The 18,895-nt window shown below is 42.4% G+C and overlaps 1 protein-coding gene across 2 annotated transcripts in view; it reads left to right on the top strand.

The window, feature by feature from the left end:
- The window catches only part of ZC3HAV1 (zinc finger CCCH-type containing, antiviral 1), a 56,641-nt gene extending 41,288 nt beyond the window's left edge, over positions 1 to 15,353 (top strand). For both annotated transcript variants that reach the window (XM_028106394.2, XM_088018461.1), the window contains 4 exons: positions 1,731 to 1,812; positions 2,437 to 2,567; positions 2,949 to 3,082; positions 11,190 to 15,353. In XM_028106394.2, the coding sequence (XP_027962195.1) occupies positions 1,731 to 1,812; positions 2,437 to 2,567; positions 2,949 to 3,082; positions 11,190 to 11,455 (613 nt within the window). In that variant the 3' untranslated portion in view covers positions 11,456 to 15,353. The remainder of the gene's footprint in view (positions 1 to 1,730; positions 1,813 to 2,436; positions 2,568 to 2,948; positions 3,083 to 11,189) is intronic.
- The last annotated feature ends 3,542 nt before the right edge of the window (positions 15,354 to 18,895 follow it).

The raw sequence follows: 18,895 nt of genomic DNA, 5'->3' as shown, positions 1-18,895 counted from the left end.
CATGAATCTGTGTTCTTAAAATCTTCCTGCTTTCATTACACGGTGGTTTCCTTTCGCATCATCTGTGCTCATGAAGCAGTACAGTGTGCCCGAAGGGGTAGAGGAGCAGGAAATCCATTTCCCTCTGACTCCCAGGGGACTTCAGGCAAGCCTCCCATACCTGGGCCTCAGCGGCTTCACTGTGAAATGGCCGGACTGATGGGCCGAGCCTTGGAAATAATCAAGTGCACGGTTAAAGGGGTTTTGTTTTGCTGTGGGTTCTTCTGTGTGTCTTTAGTTTTGCTGAGTGGATTTAAAGAAGGGAGGCTGCTGAGAAAGAAATGGAAGAAGAGAGGGATGTGTTAACTGCCTGAGGGAGGAGATTTGGACAATGATACAGTTGATAAAAGGGGATTGTTTAAAGGAAATTTTGCTGTGGGGGATTCAGTGTCACTGTCCTCTGTCTGCTCATGAAAACTCACTAAATCTACCTTGTTCATGAACGGTTGTGGAGATGGGTTTTCCCCCCTCCAGATGGTAATGAGGTTACATAAAACAGATTTCAAGGTGGGTGTAAAACCAAGCATGACATTTTTCTAGTTGATTTATATAAATTTTTATCCAAACAAGGTATATACATTGTATTTGGTAGATTTGTCTCTTAAGCCTCTTAATCTATTACATTTCCCCTTCTCTACTTTTTTTTTTTTTAAGAAATTAGGTGATTCCTCCTTATAGAATTTCCCAGATTCAAAATGTATCAAATTGTATGCCCATGGGGGCATCTGATAAGTAATTTCTGCGAGTTGATGGTTCGATTTAGAGGCTTGATTAGATTCGGGTTCCATTTTTGGTCAAGAAAACTATAGAAGTGGTACTTTGTGCTTCCTGCCACATCATAGTAAGAGGTACATAACGTCTAGTTGTCCTATTCTTAGTGATGAAGATGAGCCGGGGGTGCTGCTCGGTCCAGTCTGACCCCTCTGTTCCAACATCTGATCTTTCACTGGATAGTTATTGTAGCTATTGGGGGTCATTGTTTCAATCCATTATTTTATTAGGGGTTAGAAAATGGTGGTTTTCTAATTCTGTCAATTCTGCAATTAATAGCTGTGAATTGTCTATAAAGAAGACTTTTTCTTCCTGGGGGAACTATACCCTGAAATACAGTTCCTACAGGAAAGACAGCAGAATTCTTCCCCCGTGCCTCAGTGTTCATTGTTTCACAAAGATGCCGTAAGATATCTTAATGCTCACGTATTAGATCCTCTGAAGGTTGAGCAGGAATCTAAAAAAGAATGAATGCTTTTGCATTTTATTTATTTTTAAAGATTTTATTTATTTATTTGACAGAGAGACAGTGAGAGAACACAAGCAGGGGGGTGGTGGGAGAGGGAGAAGCAGGCTCCCCGCTGAGCAGGGAGCCCGATGCGGGGCTCGATCCCAGGACCCTGGGATCATGACCTGAGCCGAAGGCAAATGCTTAACAACTGAGCCACCCAGGTGCCCCTGCTTTTGCATTTTAAATCAATGGGAAAATCACGTTAATTTACCAAATTATGAATAATGACTGCATTTTTTTTAAAGCATGATTCCTAGTACATCTATACCAGGACTATGCAGGAATATAATCCAAAATAAAATACAAAGAAAAAATTCTCTGGGAAACCTTGGCTTGGTGGCTGGAATTTCAGGTCAGAACTTGGGCATATGGAACAGGGAATGAAGTGAAGTCTTTCTCTTCTCTGTAGTTATCAGCCGGCGCAGACCCCATCAGACCCTCTATCCTCGACATTGCTTCCTCAGTGGGACTTTGGCTCGAGTGAATATGAGGTACTTGGTTTTCACTTTTTGGTGTGTAAATTGTTTAAAGGGAGGGGAAGTACTTAGCTGTAAATGTGTGTATTTGTTTGGATGAAAGGATGAATGGTTTCCGTAAAACTCTTGGGTCAAGATTCAGTGGCATCCAAATGGTAACTGTGTTAGCTTAGCTTCCCAGAGAGCAGCTGCTCTCCACAGGGCACCTCATCATCCAGCCACGCACACGCACACTGCCTCACCTCCTCACTTAACTTAGATGGGGCAAGACTCTTTCTAGATCACTTAGCTTCCACATCATGCTCCAGCTTTGGGGGCAGCCCTCTCTGCTTGGGTGCCTTGCTCTAGCTTTAGGCAAAGGAACTCAGCAGGTCATTAGAGTAAATCCGACACCTCTGGGGGCGTCCCTTTGCCTTTAAGCATAATGCTAGCCCTAAGTCAGCCTGCACAGATGGACCCAGTGCCAACTAGTTCTTTACTAAAATGAACCTCCAGATGTGGAAACCCTAAGCCAGCTTATGCAACCTGCTACCAGAGGCCTGTCAAGGATACTCCGTGGCATAGGGGGCCGTGCGTGTGGACATATCATGCTTTAAATGTCTCCTGCTTCACATTATATGTATTTTTCAAATTTTTTAGTTGTTAGAGATCGATAATCGGTGTCCGGAATATGCCATGATAAGTGACTATTTTAAAACTTCCATGAAAAATTTCAAGATTGAAAAGATAAAGAAGATCAAGAACACAAAGCTCTTGAATACTTTTGAAAGGTTGGTGGCCATGTTCTCAGGTTTTTTGTTTTGTTTTGTTTTTAATGTAAAGTTTGAAAGGGTTAGTTAAGGGCTATACTTTACAACCTATTCACTGGTTTATTTTATAGTCAAGAGTTTCTTCAGTGTCTGGTTGTTTTTTTCATTTTGTAAACTGGAACTTCTTTCAGCTTCAGTTTTACGACTCTGATTTAATGTGTCTATCATTTAAAAGTTCTCACAAATTCACTTTTCTGTGTCTGGTGCATTCATGTTAGAAGCTCCATTCTGAAAATGGGTGGAATCCAATTTTAAGATGATTAGACTTTATTGGGATTAATGTCATTAACCATAGTGGGAGAGGAATGCTTTGGGTGTTAAGTCTCACATTTTCTCTATTAGGAAAAAAATGAAGATGAACAACAGAGTGGAAAAAATTCTGTTTTATGCAACAAGCCGCATCCATGTGGAATCTATCTGTAAGAATAATTTTGACTGGATCTTACATGGAACTGGTGAAACCAAACATGGAAAAGGTTTGTGCTGGAATAGAGAAGCGTGAATAGTAGAATCATAAGTCAGGCTCTGTTACGAGGTAGAAGCCATGATTTGGTACTAACCAGCATGTGTGGGCTTTTGCATGCATGGAGAATTAAGCTCATGTTAACCTTAACTGCCCAAATTAGAGTGGTACATTGATTTGGGACTTGATTGCTGTATCATAGCCCTGCTCCCATCTTGGGTTTTTTGGGAGGTGGAAGGATGGAGGGGTCTCATACATGTTTGCAACCTCTTTTACCTGTTGGTTACATTGTCTAGCATTACTATTCACTTCTACCTATGGCTCTTCCCGACTTAAGTCCAGCCCTGCGAAGCTACTGCAAGTGGCCTGCCATTACCACTGATGGGTTCTTTTTTCTCTTTTTTTTAAAGATTCTATTTATTTGAGAGAGAGCAAGAGAGAGAGCAGGAGTGGGCGGAGGGGGGAAGGCAGAGGGAGAAGCAGGCTCCCCGCTGAGCAAGGAGCCCAATGCGGGGCTCGATCCCAGGGCCCTGGGATCATGACCTGAGCCGAAGGCAGATGCTTAATGACTGACTGAGCCACCCAGGTGCCTTCCTCTGTTCATTTTTTAATAAGATTATTTTTTGGTGTTGGGTTGTACCTTCTATGTAATTCTTAAAACAAGCAAACGCAACAAATCACTCGTTTTAAGAGAACGACTAATAGTATATCAAGTTTCAAAGTGGGCTCAACTCCTACAACGAAGATTAAATTCACACACGCTGCAGAAAGCAAGAAACCCGTCAGTCAGCCAAAAAATATTTTTGAGTGCCTTCTACACACACTCCCGTACTGGGAGACATAGCTGTGAGCAGAGTAGACATGGCCCCCACCAAAATTACTTCATGTAATTAATGAAATGATTGCAACTGTGTAACTACTGTGGAGTGAGTGAACAGGTCCTATGGACATCTAACCTGGCTGGAGAGTTGTTCCCAGGGGAAGGCACAGGAGGGACCATCTACATCACAGAGTCCCTGTGGAGAGTGAGTGACAAGTGGAGTAAGATACGGTACCACAGGAAGGAGCTGAGACTTTACCCTGGGGGTATGGGAAGCTAATGAAGGAGTTTAAGCTGGGAAATGACTTGATGAGAATTTCATGTGTATTAAGTTTAAATGCATCAGTAAAGGGGCGCCCGGCTGGCTCAGTTGGAAGAGCATGCGACTCTTGATCTCAGGGTCGTGAGTTCAAGTCCCATGTTGGTGTAGAGATTACTTAAGTAAATAAATAATGTAAAAAAAAAAAAGCCTCACTAAAACTTACCTAGAAATGTTTGGAGAAAGCCGGGTGACCACCTTGTCTCTCTTATGTTAGAGCTCAAAGGAATATTTATTGTAGAAAATGGAAATACGGTACATACGTGTTCTTAGGTTTTGGCCCTGATTGGCTCTGATAGTGACAGGCATGGGCATGTAGTCTGTTTTTCCTATACATGAAAGGGCACTGAAACCCTCTGAAATATATCCCGATAGTTTGATAGTGTTACTCACTATCACTTTTCCTTTAACTTGATAAAAGAAGAGAGTTCCTAATAGCCAAGAAAACCCTCTGTGAGTGGTGTGGAACAAAGAGACAAAGATGGAGTCTGCAGTTCTCACAGATGGGCAAGGTGTCTGTTCAGGAACTGTGCCCCTTTTTCCCATGTCACCTTCCCTTGAGAGGGTGGTGATCCTTCTACCCAGCCTGCCTCCTATTACCGGGAGTTAGGAGGTATTTTTGTGTTGTTTGTATTTATTTTTCATCCCAACTTTCCCCTTGCATCACCTGTGATGGTATCAGTCCTGGCTAGATAGACCAGGGTATGAACCGTTGCGCCCATAATCTTAAAAAGTTCAGGCAGTTCTAAAAGGCCAAGTGGTGGACCTCAGAGATACTGCTCCTCTCTGAGGGAAAACAAAGCCCCCCCTTTCACACACGTGGAACCTCTCCCGTCAGGCTGTTATCTGCATGCTTTTGCATGTGACTGTGTTAAGCAGACTATCAGGGGAGTAAGATGTGCCTGGAAAGATAGGAGGGCTCTGGGCTACCTTTTGATAAATTGGAAGTGGGAAGAGAGCATCTGATGGGAGATTGAAGATCAGAGGGGAAGACAGGGTAGTTGGAGAGTTGATAAGGGCCTGGAAGCAGGAGCCAAAGGCAACCGCTTAACCGACTGAGCCCACAGGCGCCCTCCTCTGCCACTGAGCAGTCTGCACTAAGGATGAGAACAACAGTTAGGTAAAAGCCACTCAACTTCACAGTCAGAGGAGATGATGAAAACTCCGATTTGGATAAAAAGTGGAAGCAAGGTGAAATTAGAAAAAGAAGCACATGTTTGGGGGCGGAGCTTCACAAAGAAGGACCGGTCCTGGTTACCAACTGGATTCAAGAGGCCTGATGGGAGGCACGGAAGGCCAGGGAACATATTTGGGATCCAGGGTGCTGCAGGCATCGACATCTATAAAATCTCCCAAGATTCTGCAACCCAGGGACCGCCCAGTGGTTGGAAAGAAAGAAACAAAAGTGTTATTTTTGATTATATGAGTGTCTATGTAGAAAACCCAAAAGAATCTATGGAGAATGGGAATGGTGGTATTCTGCCCAGGAAGTGGGAAACGTGTTCTTGTGCCACAGACTCCCGTCCGTCATCCCTGACGGCCCAGCATGGTGGGGCCCAGGATGCCTGAAGAACCCAGTCAGAGCCAGCTTGACCCTCGTGGACTCCCAACCTAGAGGAAGGTCCCTTTCCCTGGTCTTATTCAGAGTTCTTTCTAGATAACAAAGCCTATTTTTTTGCAATGCATATCTAGATCCTATTTTGGTAACAAAAGCTGACCATGATTCTTTCTCCTTAAAGATTCCTTCCAGTGATTCTTACTCTTTCTGAGGCAAAGAATATGTCTGGCTAAAATAAAAGATGTTACATTTCAAGAATTACAAAAAGAAAAGAAAAGCACAATATTATCCCATTATGTCAATTATACTAGATAAATGAAAAAAATGAATAAGTAGATTACAAGACAACATATTGTGAAGTCTAAATATGACCTCTAGGGCAAACATAAGCTAGCTAGGCAAAAAAACAAGACAAAACAAAACAGTTGGGAGAGGAGTGTTTATGAAGACCAGAGACTGACAAAGGCCAGGGAGGCTGTAGACAGCACAGGACATTTAAGGTCTGGTGGGAATGACAAAGGATAAAGCTGGAGCTGGAGGTCAGTGTCCGATCCTGAAACATCTGCAAGCCTCTCTCTCTCTCCCTCTCTCCCTCTCCCCCCCACCCCCTGCTTGTGCTCGCTCTCTTTCCTCTCTCTCTAATAAATAAATAAATTTTTATTTATTTATTAGAGAGAGAACACAAGCAGGGGGAGTGGCAGGCAAAGGGAGAAGCAGGCTCCCCGCTGAGCAGGAGCCCGATGTGGGGCTCAATCCCAAGACCCTGAGATCATGACCTGAGTCAAAGGCAGACGCTTAACCAACTGAGCAACCCAGGCGCCCCATAAATAAATCTTTTTTTTAAAGATTTTATTTATTTATTTGACAGAGAGAGAGAGACAGCGAGAGAGAGTGAGTAGGGGGAGTGGGAGAGGGAGAAGCAGGCTTCTGCCGAGCATGGAGCCCGATGTGGGGCTCGATCCCAGGACCCTGGGATCATGACCTGAGCCAAAGGCAGCCGCTTAACTGACTGAGCCACCCAGGCGCCCCCATAAATAAATCTTTTAAAAAGTAGCTGAATAATCAAATCAGTACTGAGACTTTATTACAAAATAGAAAAAAATAACAAATATAAAAGTAACTCAGTGCCATTAAAATATGCACAACTATCTATGAATGTTGCAAATAGGTTTTATGGCTTTATCAAGCAATAAAAATGCACACTCAAGAAAAATACGGATGAAATTTTTGTCTATTGATTTTATTCCATTTGCTTTAAGTCAAATATATTTTTACCAGTAACTCCATACTATTTATTTGACACCTTTTACATGCATAACTGCAGTTCACATATCTGGAAAGATTCGCTTTCTGAAAGATAACTTGGAATTGGAAAGAGTGAACAACTGTGTTATGAGTAGCCTAAGTTGTTGTCATAAAATTCTTGTACTGAAGATTGTGTATGTTTTTTCTTGGGAGCTTCTCAGAATCATTTAGTCTTATTTCAAAACAGTGGTTGTTTTTTTTTTTCCTCAGCCCAGCAAGTGTGGAGTGGGAGTAAAGAGACGCTAGGGGTGGGCAGCAAGAAGAAAATTAGCAGTTTTAGGTGGAGAATGAGAGAGGAAATGATCTGTAAGACACAAACACAACTTAACATTTTTCTTTCATGCTGTGTATAGACCATTAGTATAGGAGTAAATGGCTCTGTCCCCCTTAGTAACTCAAGAGGGCGTCCCTGTGTTGTAACACCATATACCAGAATTAATAACTACATCTGATGCATCGGAAAAGAAAGGGCAGAATGACTTGTTCTATTTTTTAAATCAGAGAAATGTATATGTCTTAGAAAGATTTCCTTACAAAATAGCTTAAATTGTTTAGAAGTTCCAGAAATTGACGTATGAGAAATGGCTCTTTGCAGACACTTAAAAATGACTTATGACTGTCCTAGGATGCGCAGAGATGGGTAGTGTGATACAGAGTTTGTGTGATAGTTTGTAGAGGGTGACCATCAAAAGAGAGATAATAAAAATAAAGAAGGCACAGAGGTGCCTGGGTGATTCCATCGGTGAAGCGTCTGACTTCAGCTCGGGTCATGATCTCGAGGTTCTGGGATCGAGCCCTGAGTCAGGCTCCCTGCACGGTGGGAAGTCGGCTTCTCCCTCTCCCTCTCCGTCTCCGTCTGCCCCTCCCAACTTGTGCATGCTCTCGCTCTTTAATAAATAAATAAATAAATAAATAAATAAAATCTTTAAAGTAAAATAAAGAAGGCACAGCCTCTATACTTGGGATAGCAGAGTAGTATAGAATGCATCTGTAGTTGGTCATCTGGTAAAACTGAGGAGCTAGAACAGGCTAGGGAGGAGGGTCGTTGGCAATGATGGAGGTGGAGTGGGTGGCCCAATAGGATTGTGGTGGGATGATGATTGTCATTTGTGTCCTTGGCCATTTTCCAATTATCTACTGGCCTACTTTATTAGATTATAAAAAGATCCGTATGGACACTTAAAAAATTTTTTTTAAGATTTATTTGTTTATTTGAGAGAGAGAGAGAGAGCGAGGGCGAGCACACAGAGGGAGAGCGAGAAGCAGACTCCCAGCTAAGTGGGGAGCCCGGTACGGGGCTCCATCCCAGGACCCTGGGATCATGACCTGAGCCGAAGGCAGACGCCTAACCGACTGAGCCACCCAGGCGCCCCTGGATACTGTCTCTTATTTTTTATTTTTTTTTAAAGATTTTATTTATTTGAGAGAGAATGAGAGAGAGAGCACATAAGAGGGGGGAGGGTCAGAGGGAGAAGCAGACTCCCTGCTGAGCAGGGAGCCCGATGCAGGATTCGATTCTGGGACTCCAGGATCATGACCTGAGCCGAAGGCAGTCGCTTAACCAACTGAGCCACCCAGGCGGCCTGGATACTGTCTTTTAAATATAAGCTTGTTTTGGTCACACATCAGTAAAAAAAGAAAGACACAAATACAACAGGAAAAAAAGATATGGAAAAGCAGTTCCAAGAAAGAGCATACAAAATATGCCAATAAGCATATGGGAAGATGCTTAATGCCGCTAGTATTAAAAGAAATGGATATTAAAATCAGATTTTTGGGGGCGCCTGGGTGGCTCAGTCGTTAAGCGTCTGCCTTCGGCTCAGGTCGTGATCCCAGGGTCCTGGGATCGAGCCCCGCATCGGGCTCCCTGCTCCGCGGGAAGCCTGCTTCTCCCTCTCCCACTCCCCCTGCTTGTGTTCCCTCTCTCGCTGTGTCTCTCTCTGTCAAATAAATAAAATCTTTAAAAAAAAAAAAAAAAAAAATAAAATCAGATTTTTTTTTGCACTTTATATTGACAAAAATTAAAAGGATAGTTGATATCCAATGTTGGCAAGGTTTGGAGAAATGGGACTTTCTCCATTGCTGGTAAAATCTTTAGACTGCTTCTGGAGGGCAGTTTGTATTATCTGTCAAAATGTAATATGCTCATGTCCTTTGACTCAGCCATTATAGTTTTGCAATCTGTTCTATAGAAATACTTACACAGGCTCTCAAAGGTATATTTACTCGGATGTTTTAAAAGTATTTATTTAGACGTGTTCTTGGTAATAGAAAAAAAATAAAAGCCACCTACATCTTAATCAATACGAGAGTAGTTAAATTATGATACATCCATACAATGGAATCCTGTGCAGCCACTACAAAGAATGAGGTGGGGTTAAATGGGGTGACAGCAAAATTCCTAGGACTGGAGTGTAAAAAAATGCAGAACAGTTCATTCAGTGTAATCTTCTTAATGAACAAATAGAAGAACATCAAACTGTACCAGAGTAAATGTGTTATATATGTATGTAAATGCCTAGAAATAGGTGAGAAAGTCCCCATCAAGTCAGTGACTGTGTTTGGGAGGGACGGTGGGTTGGGAAATGGTAGGTCAGTATAGGTGGACTTTCATTTCTTATTCTAAATATAGTTGAACATCATTTACTCAGAATATCCATTATCTGACCTATTCAGGATGAGTAGTATTTCTGGAATTCAAACACCTAAATTATAAAAAAAAATAAGTAATAAAAAATAAATACGATAAATGAAAAAATATTAAGCACTTGTTACCATAAATAAAATGAATTCATTTTACTAATTAACTTCTGCATACAAAATCAGAATTTTCAAATATATATACACATTTATTTTTTAATTTTTAAAAAAATTTTATTTAGTGTGAGCAGTGGGGGAGGGGCAAAGGGAGAGGGAGAAAGAATCTCAACCGGACTCCCCACTGAGCACTGAGCCCGACATGGGGCTCAGTCCCATGATCTTGAGATCATGAGCCTGATCAAGAGTCAGATGCTTAACTGACTGAGCCACCCAGGCACCCCCACATTTCTTTTAAAAAGACAGAGAAAACTGGGGCACTGGGCTGCTCAGTCAGTTAAGCAGCTAACTTCCACTCGGGTCATGATCTCAGGGTCTGGGGATAGAGCCTCGTGTCAGGCTCCCCATTCAGCGGGAGTCTGCTTCTCCCTTTCCCTCTGCATACACGCCCTGACCCCATGCTGTCTCTCTCAAATAAATAAAATCTTAAAAAAAGAGAGAAAAGAGAAAAGTATTTGGCAATGACAAAAATTAAAATAGGAAATTTTAATTTGTCAGGAGATCACTGTTGATCTGCTGTGTATAGAAACCTCAGTGATGCAGGGGTGCCTGGATGGCTCAGTTGGTGAAGCCTCGGTCTCTTGATTTAAGCTCAGGTCATGATCTTGGGATTGTGAGATGAAGCCCTGCCTCAGGCTCCGCACTGAGAGTGGAGTCCTGCTTGGGATTCTTTCCCTCCCTCTGCCCCTCCCCTGCCGCACACACGCATGGGCGCGCTCTCTCTCTCTCTCTCTCTCTCTCTCTCTCTCAAATAAAGTGTAAAAAAAAAGAGACCTGAGTGATGCAGAAGTTGCTTTATGGTTGAGGAGGACGATAGATGAACTGTTTTGGAAAGGTCTACCAGGGTCAGTTGCTTGCCTGTGCTATGCCCCTCTCTTTCACATTTTCTAGGACCTTTCCATCTGTAGTAAATGACCTTTGTTCCTTAAAATGTACACATTAGAAAAAGGCCTCTGCTGGAGTATCGTTGGTTCATCAAGTTACAATTCAGCTCACCCTGCAGGATTTGCATGAGTTGGGCTGCTGTGATATCACCACTTGGTTACTGTCCTGGGTGGCTCACACCATCCCTGGGGGCCACTGCACAGTAGCAAGTGTTTCTGTTAGTTCAGTAGGGTTATATACTGGATTCCAAGAAACATTTTTTTCAGTGCAAAGGAAAGTTTATCAGTATCAGTAAGGTGTTGATGACACATGCTTAGGGGATGCTTATCATCTGATGGTATGTAAATAATCTTACAAACTACGTGCCTTCTTTCATAATAATTCTTTACCCTTTCTCTTTTTCTGATGATTTCTAGGAATTTACTTCACAAAAGATGCCATCAATTCCCATAAAAATTGCCAGGGTGATACCAAAAACATCGTTATGTTTGTAGCTCGAGTCCTGGTTGGAAATTTTACGCAAGGAGAGATGGGAAGCACCAGCCCTCCCCCACCACCATATGACAGCTATGTGGATATAAGGTTGAATCCCTCCGTTTTTGTCATCTTCGAGAAAAATCAGATTTACCCAGAATATGTGATTGAATATACTGAACTAGACAAACCCTGCGTGATCAGTTAGGAGTGATGAATACAGAGTCATAAAGGAGGCCATCACCCTTCTCTTCACTTACTGAGCCAGATTGCCCCAGATAATACATTTTTACATTTCTCATCTAGTTATCAAATGCCTTAGATCAGTGGTTCCCAAACTTTGCTACACATCTGAATCGTCTGGGAAGCTTTTTAACAAGTCCAATGTTCAGATCGCACCCCGTGCCAACTAAATCACTGTTTCTGGTGTGAGAGCTGGGCAGTGGTACTTTTTTTAAATCCCAAGGATTCAAATGTGTCATGGAGTTTGGGAACCACTGTCTTAGATATAACTGAGAAAGACGGATTTCTAAAACATCTGTAACTGCCAACAAGTTTCTCGCCCAGCTACTCTTCGTTTACTGTATGACATGGTTAAATCTTGGTTAAATTGAAAGAAAATTAATTTGGGCAATTTGAGAGAAATCTAAAAATGCCTATGGAAGTAAGGACATAAGACCGTACCGCCTTGGATAGAAGATTATGGAAGGTTGTGGGGGGCGGTTAGGAAAATGCGGTGGCGGTGGGGAGGAGAGAAAAGGTAATTTAAATGCCATTACAGATGTAACTGTACCGTACCTTCGTGGTAAAACTGAGTTGGGGCACACATTTCTTTATATCTAACGTTTATTTAGGGGACCCCATCCAGGCTCGTTCTCTGGAATGCAATGAAAAGAGCCACAAACTGGGGCTCAGAGAGAAGCAGCCAACTGGAGTTAACTGCCCATTTGGGTTCTTTATATAATTATGGCAGAGTAGACATTTATATTCCAATATATGATTATAGAGAAGGTTTTCAGGTTGGACTTTCAGGAAGTGTCTGTATTGTGGGGGGTCTGAGTTGTAGTAACCAGACTCACAGAAGCATGACTGATAAACCTGTGCTAGTGTAGTTGTTCGCTGTAACAGATGAGGATCACCGAGGAATTAGGAGCAAGGCCATCCCTACTGAAGGATAGGCCCCTTAAGGAGGCGAGATTTGTTTCTTGGTGAACACGGAACCAGAACAAAGAGAACAATGCCTCAAACGGGTCTTACACCTGCAAGGGGCTTCTTTTTTTTTTTTTTTTTTTTCTAAATATAACGGACTGTATGGAATTGAAGTACAATCAGCTTTTAAAGCAGATGAGGTTCCTGGACCAAGATTTCTTTCCTTATCACGAATCAGATTTTTCCTTCCAGTTTTAATTTTCAGCATTCTGTACCATTCACCAGTTTCCTGTTATAACTCCTGCCAGCAGACATATTATAAAAGTTAATTAGCACTAGAGTTGATTTTATGTTAGTCAGATTGTAGATCAGTACAAACATCTCCACAACCCCTTGGCTTAAAGGACTCCACCAGTAACAAATGTATAGAGATTTTTTTAGGGCAGGGTTATTTTCTGGTAGGCTTGTCACAAATAGTTACTCGCTTTTTTTTTTTTTATGGTGGTATGTTTTGGAGCTTTCGTTTCCTGATCTTGGTTCTCACATTTTCAGAGATGCAGTTTGTCCAAATCTGATTGCCCATTAGGCATCTCTACTTGGACATTTCACAGACACCTCTAAAGCAACATGTCCCCAGTGGAATTCTCAATCTGCCTCCTTCAAACGAATCACCTTCTCCCCGAGTATTCTGTGTCCAGAAGTCATCCTTGACTTCTTGCTGTCCTTCTTCCAAGCTGTTCCCAAGTTAGTTTTCCTTCTTAAATATTTCTTTGGCCCCTTCTGAGTTGTTCTTTACTTAGCAGTAAGAATGGTCATATTTTAACATTTTTTTTTACGTAATAATCTTTAAAAACACAAATCTGATCATGCCTTTAGAATAAAGGTCAAAATCATTATTATGGCCCTACATGATTTCTCCCTTCCCTGCCCTCTATCATTTATTTTCTTCTACCCAAGCCACTCTGGCTTACTTTTAGTTCTTTGGTACACCTTTTCCCCTAGCTCAGTGGTTCTCAATGAGCATGCCTGCCTTTTTTTTTTTTTTTTTGGACAAATACATTGTAACATCTGCTTTATTATCCTTAAAGTGCAATCCAATAGTAATATACTCTACCTACACATGATTTCAGAAATAAATTTAAAATTAATTAAAATTAACATTAGCATAAAAGGAAAATAAAAGTTACATTACTTGGGCATGACTATATTAGAAGACTTAAGTAATCAGATGTTTACACCTACTTATAATGGGCAAATTTACAAGAAGGTAGATGATCAAAATTGCCTTTATACAAAGTATGGGAAAATGAAAAAGCAGGGATAGGAGTGGACCTTAGAATAAAAACTGGTGATGCATAACTTTTTTGAATATGATAGTACTTACAAGAGAAATATCGAAATAGCCTTAATTGAAATAAAGATACTATGCAAGAAAATCTACAGACTGTCGACATGGAGAAAATGAGGAAATATTCTATTTTTTGCAGACGAGCTGTAGGTCATACAGGAATGTCTAGTGAGACATTCAAAATTCGTGTAGGGTGCAGAATAGTTTCTTATTGTGAGGAACTGTCCAGTATGTTGCAAGATGTTTGGCATACTTGGCTCTCATAATACTAAGTGCCAATAGCACCCTCTCCTCCCCCAAGCTATAGGGCGACCATAAACCCTATCAGATCTACTCACCCTTTCCAAAGCAGTCACATTTTGTCACATCCCATTTGTTGGCCTGAGAGCACTCCGAGGTGATACAATCTACTTACATACAAGAATTTCTTTAAAAACCCATTTAACACCCCAACTCTGTTAAAATGGAAAAACAGAAAGAAAGAAATCGGTAATGAAACTAAAAGGATTTTCAGTATGTAAATGCTCAGGCATGACTGTGCTATCTATCCGACATCATGAAGTAGATATTTACTCCTACTTAGAGTGAATAGGTTTGAATTTCAGAGTCGTTCCGAGGCTACTTCTGATAAAGAAGTACAGGAAAATGAAAGATGAGAGGTATGGGTGACTCGAGGATGAAAATCAATGTTAGAGTGAGTCATAACAGACCACATACCTTCTCTGTATGTGGTAAGGGAAAGAGTGCAACTGGTATAAGGATAACAGATTGTCTAAGAGGGAGGGGCACCTGGGTGGCTCAGTCGTTGGGCGTCTGCCTTTGGCTCAGGTCATGATCCCAGGGTCCCGGTATCGAGTCCCACGTCGGGCTCCCTGCTCCGCGGGAAGCCTGCTTCTCCCTCTCACACTCCCCCTGCTTGTGTTCCCTCTCTCGCTGTGTTTCTCTCTGTCAAACAAATAAATAAAATCTTAAAAAAAAAAAAAAGATTGTCTAAGAGGGAAAAATGAATGATATTCTCTCCAGCGAGCTGTAGGTCCTACATAAATGTCCAGCAGGACATTAAAGAGGCGAATAGGGTACAGAATAATTCTTCGTTGTGTGGGCCTAACCCATCCACTGCAGGACATCCGTTCTCCCTGGCTGCCTCCACTCAGTGCCAGTAATAGTTCTCACCGATTATGAAACCAACAACCCATCCACTTCCAAAGTACCACAGTGAGAACCACTGACTTAGTTAATGTCTAGCATCCTCAGATTCACTTACTTTTACCTCCATAAGGAGTCCTTCTATGGAGTAGATGAGATGCTTGCTTCCCCAAACCCCAGGTTGTTAAAAAACCGTGTGTCCTCCTTTGTTCATGTTTAGCATCTCTCCAACTTGTGGTTGTCTGCTTTCTGCATTAGAATGTAAGCTCCTCGAGGGCTGAGTCAACCCGTCTTGTTCACTGTACCATACCTGTTACTTCGCTGAGTGTTTGATACGTAGATACCTTGGACACATTGTGTTGAATAAAGTAAGCTCGGCTGTTTACAGTCCAGCCGTTGAGTTGTATTTCTTCTTCTTCAAGCATAATTTGAGACTATCCAATAAAGAGAAATATTAATTTTGCCCTGCTGTCTGAATCGACTGTATTTATTTCTAGGTATCTCCAAAAAGGTAATCAGCGGCAGACACTAACTTATTCAGTGGGGGCTAGAGGATGTGTTTGCCCCTTCTGGCTTTTTCATTCCAGGACTTGATGACCAAAGAGCTTCAGTAAGAGGCAGGGTGGTGGTGATGGCATAGCCCACGGTTGGTCGGCACATCTTTTGTCTCAGGGCTTAAAGAAGGAGAGGCTGAAAGCTGTGAATATACCTTTTCTCCTTTGGTCCCAGGGGTGGGTACAGGGCCTGGCTGAAGCACAAAAGGTTAAAAATATCCTATCAGTCTCTCCTTCAAAAGCCCTTCTCCACTCATTCTTTTTGAATCACAAAGCTTTGGATGGAAAGAAAGAGGAAGAAAATCCCTAGAGGGCAGCATAAATTTGATTCAAGTGAAGGTAAAACCCATTGGATTTGAATCTCAATGTAAATAACGTACAGCCAATGCGTTGCTCTCGAAGCACCCACGTTCAAATACACAAAAATGCTAGCAAACCCAAGCGTGGGCAGATTTGATTTTTCCCCAACTAGTTATTTTTTGTTTGTTTATTGCTTTGTCATCAAAGGCTCCCCACTTTCCAGAAATGTTTGTTTGAGAAGATTCTATTTAGTCTTAATTTTTTGTTCTACGCTTGGGAAGAGTGGCCATTCGCTGGTTTCTGTGGTGGAAGGAGAGCTAGGGAGCAATGGTTTCAGAGTCCTACCTTTGCCACCGTAGAGATAGCTACTTTACTGCTCGTAAAGGGCAATGTATGCTTGGGGCTAAACGCGTAGTTAGAGCCACCGGGGCCATGTTGAAGGACGCAGCTGGGAAAGAGCAGGGGAGAACAGGTTCCATTTAGGTTATAAGTGGGATACTAACTGCAGGTCTTCGGAGTGACTTGTTCAAAAGAGATAAGCATGCCTGGAGCAGTCAGCAGTTTGTTGGAGAGCTAGCTTCAGAATCTGAGTTGGAGGACATCAGAACTCACAAGGAACTGCCTGAATCCTAAAAGCTCAGCTCCTAAAATACCACTCCAATCTCAGCCTTCTGTGTTTCTCTTTTCCATTCTCTTGTGGATCTTCTCACCCTCTTCACCCATTCCCTGATGTCTCCCTGTGCCACCTGAAACTACATTCCCCTCTAGTCTGCTCTGGGGACTTTATTTTCCTCCCTTAACGTGCTTCTCCATGAAGCTCATTTATTCCCATACTTTAGTTATCACACTTCTGCTTCCAGAATCTGTACCTCTGCTGAGGGGTCAAATAACTTACCCAAAGTTTCGTGGCTAATGAGTAACAGAACCAGCATTCCGAACCCCTGGAGTCTAGCTCCAGAACCCACGTATTAACCACACTGATAGGCTTCCTCTCTAAGGGAGCGGTCCCCACTCCTTCCCTCTGACTTCCCCCCCCTTCCCCCATTAGCTCCTGCACATACTCCTGATCCCACCTCCACACCTCTCGGAGACTTGTAGCCTGCAGTTCTACCTCCCCACTCAAGTCCGCCATCTTCCTTCAAAGATTTACTGTGGACAGCCCACCCAACACTCCTGGCCTGAGGTCTCCGTAACCTCTTTGTCTTCAACATCTTCACTTCCAGGCACCCACATCCATTGCCCTACTGCTGTGAGAATTGCTGTAGAACTGCTCTTTCTGAAATTGTAAACTAATATATATCCTTCCTCTGCTGAGCGCTTTAGCTCTCTTGCACTCACATTTCCTACATCTGCTTTCTCTACACACATGCAGCCCCTTCTGACCTTCACTTCCTTCCTTACCGACCCCCGAGCCCGTTCAGCACCTGACTGCTCTTTCAGTTAATACTTTCCATCATCCACAGCCTATGTCCTGACATCCCATCTGTTTGGCAAACCTAGCAGAGGATTCATCAAAATCAGTCTCTATAAACGAGTACTTTCATTTTTGTTAATTTATTTTTTTAACATTGAGTACTTTTAGAATTAGCAGAGCAGTTTGGATTAATACCACTAGGCATGCCTGGTATTCAGATTTGGCAAAGCCCTCTGCCCGCTCACCTGTCCTCTGTCCACATTCCCCCGTCTGCACAGGACAGCCGTGTTAAACCTCCACCAGCCTCCTCCCGTGATTCCCCACCTATTCTCCGTTAACAACACAAATGGCTATTGCATCTTTTCTACCTCATCTTAAGCCTACAAACTTGTCTTTTTATGTACTCATCCTTGCTTCTTTTTCTCTTGTCTAAATGGAAGAGGTATTTCTCCCGTCTGAGGTTTATTCTTCCAGTGTCCCGTCTCTCCCACTGCCTTAAGAAAATCACCCACTGAATTATCATTCTTCTCAGCCAAATTTTCAACTTTGCCCTCTTACTGGCTCTGTTCACTTGGCATATAACTGTGCTTGTCTCTCCTACAATAAAACACCACTCTCAATCTTATGTCTTCCTCTAATCATTTTATCACTACCTTACCTTTTCAAATAACTTATTTTGAAAAGCTGGACTTCCCCATTCTTGTTTTTCTCTTAGCCTACAGAAACCTGCCTTTTCTCATTACACCTCCGAAATAAACTTGCCTAGTTCATCAACACCCTTGTAGGGCCATTTCCTGCAGCATTTTATAACACTGACCATCTTCTTGAAACTTTCTCCTCTGTGTGTCCACAAATGACTCTCATTTTTCTCTACCCGCTCTTTATCGGTTTATGTCTTAGACTGGCTTCCCTCAGAAGCAAACGGAAAAGGATTGAATGCAAGCAGCTTATTTGGGAGGTGATCCCAAGGAACACTGGTGGAGAAGTGGGGAGGTAAGAAAGGGAAAGGAAGGCAATAGAGGGCATGTTAATGGGCGGGTTTTAACTGGGCAACTGGGGCTCAATGCCACTGACGGGCCTCTGGGAGACTATGGAACAACCTTGAAGTTGTTCCACCTGAGAAATAATGCCCTGGGCTATTTATCCACTATCTGGGAGGAAAAACTCTTCCCAGTGCAAATTTAACTGACAACAGACAGATTAACAGGAGAAAGAAACCTCTAAATTCGTCACATGCATCTGGAAACGAAGTGACTCCCTAATTGGTTAAAGATGGGGGTTTACATACTTAAATTAATGGGGGAGAAAAGGCTTCCTGTGGGAAGAACAAACGGGTTTCTGGAGGAACAAACGAGATACGGAAGTTTGTGATAATGTTCATTTATGCAGGTTCCAGTGACCTCCATTTCATTTTTTTCTTCATGACCATAAAACTTCCCCAGAGAGAGGATCTATGGCAGCCTCACCTCCAGAACTTTCTGCTTTTCATGAGATAAGGGAAGCTCCAAGAGGGCTTCTTTCTACATCTGTTGAATCTCAAATGTCTTTAGTTTAAAATAATCTTCATACCAACTCTGGGGGTCTGAGTGGGCTGCCACATCACTAGTCAAGGACTCTTCCTGGAGTGTTAATGCCTTGGAAATTCCAGCCTCCCTTAAATGCTGGCAAGCTTGCTCCTTCAGTGGGGAGAAAGACCTTAATGCAGAGAATCCAGGTGCAAATGCTGAGCGTCACAAG

This window comes from Eumetopias jubatus, unplaced genomic scaffold (assembly GCF_037043125.1).
Source record: "Eumetopias jubatus isolate StellerSeaLion01/CBP00866 unplaced genomic scaffold, mEumJub1_p1.0 scaffold_14, whole genome shotgun sequence".
Classification (NCBI taxonomy): domain Eukaryota; kingdom Metazoa; phylum Chordata; class Mammalia; order Carnivora; family Otariidae; genus Eumetopias; species Eumetopias jubatus.
Note: the sequence above shows the minus strand (reverse complement) of the source record. Positions and strands in the feature narration are given on the sequence as shown.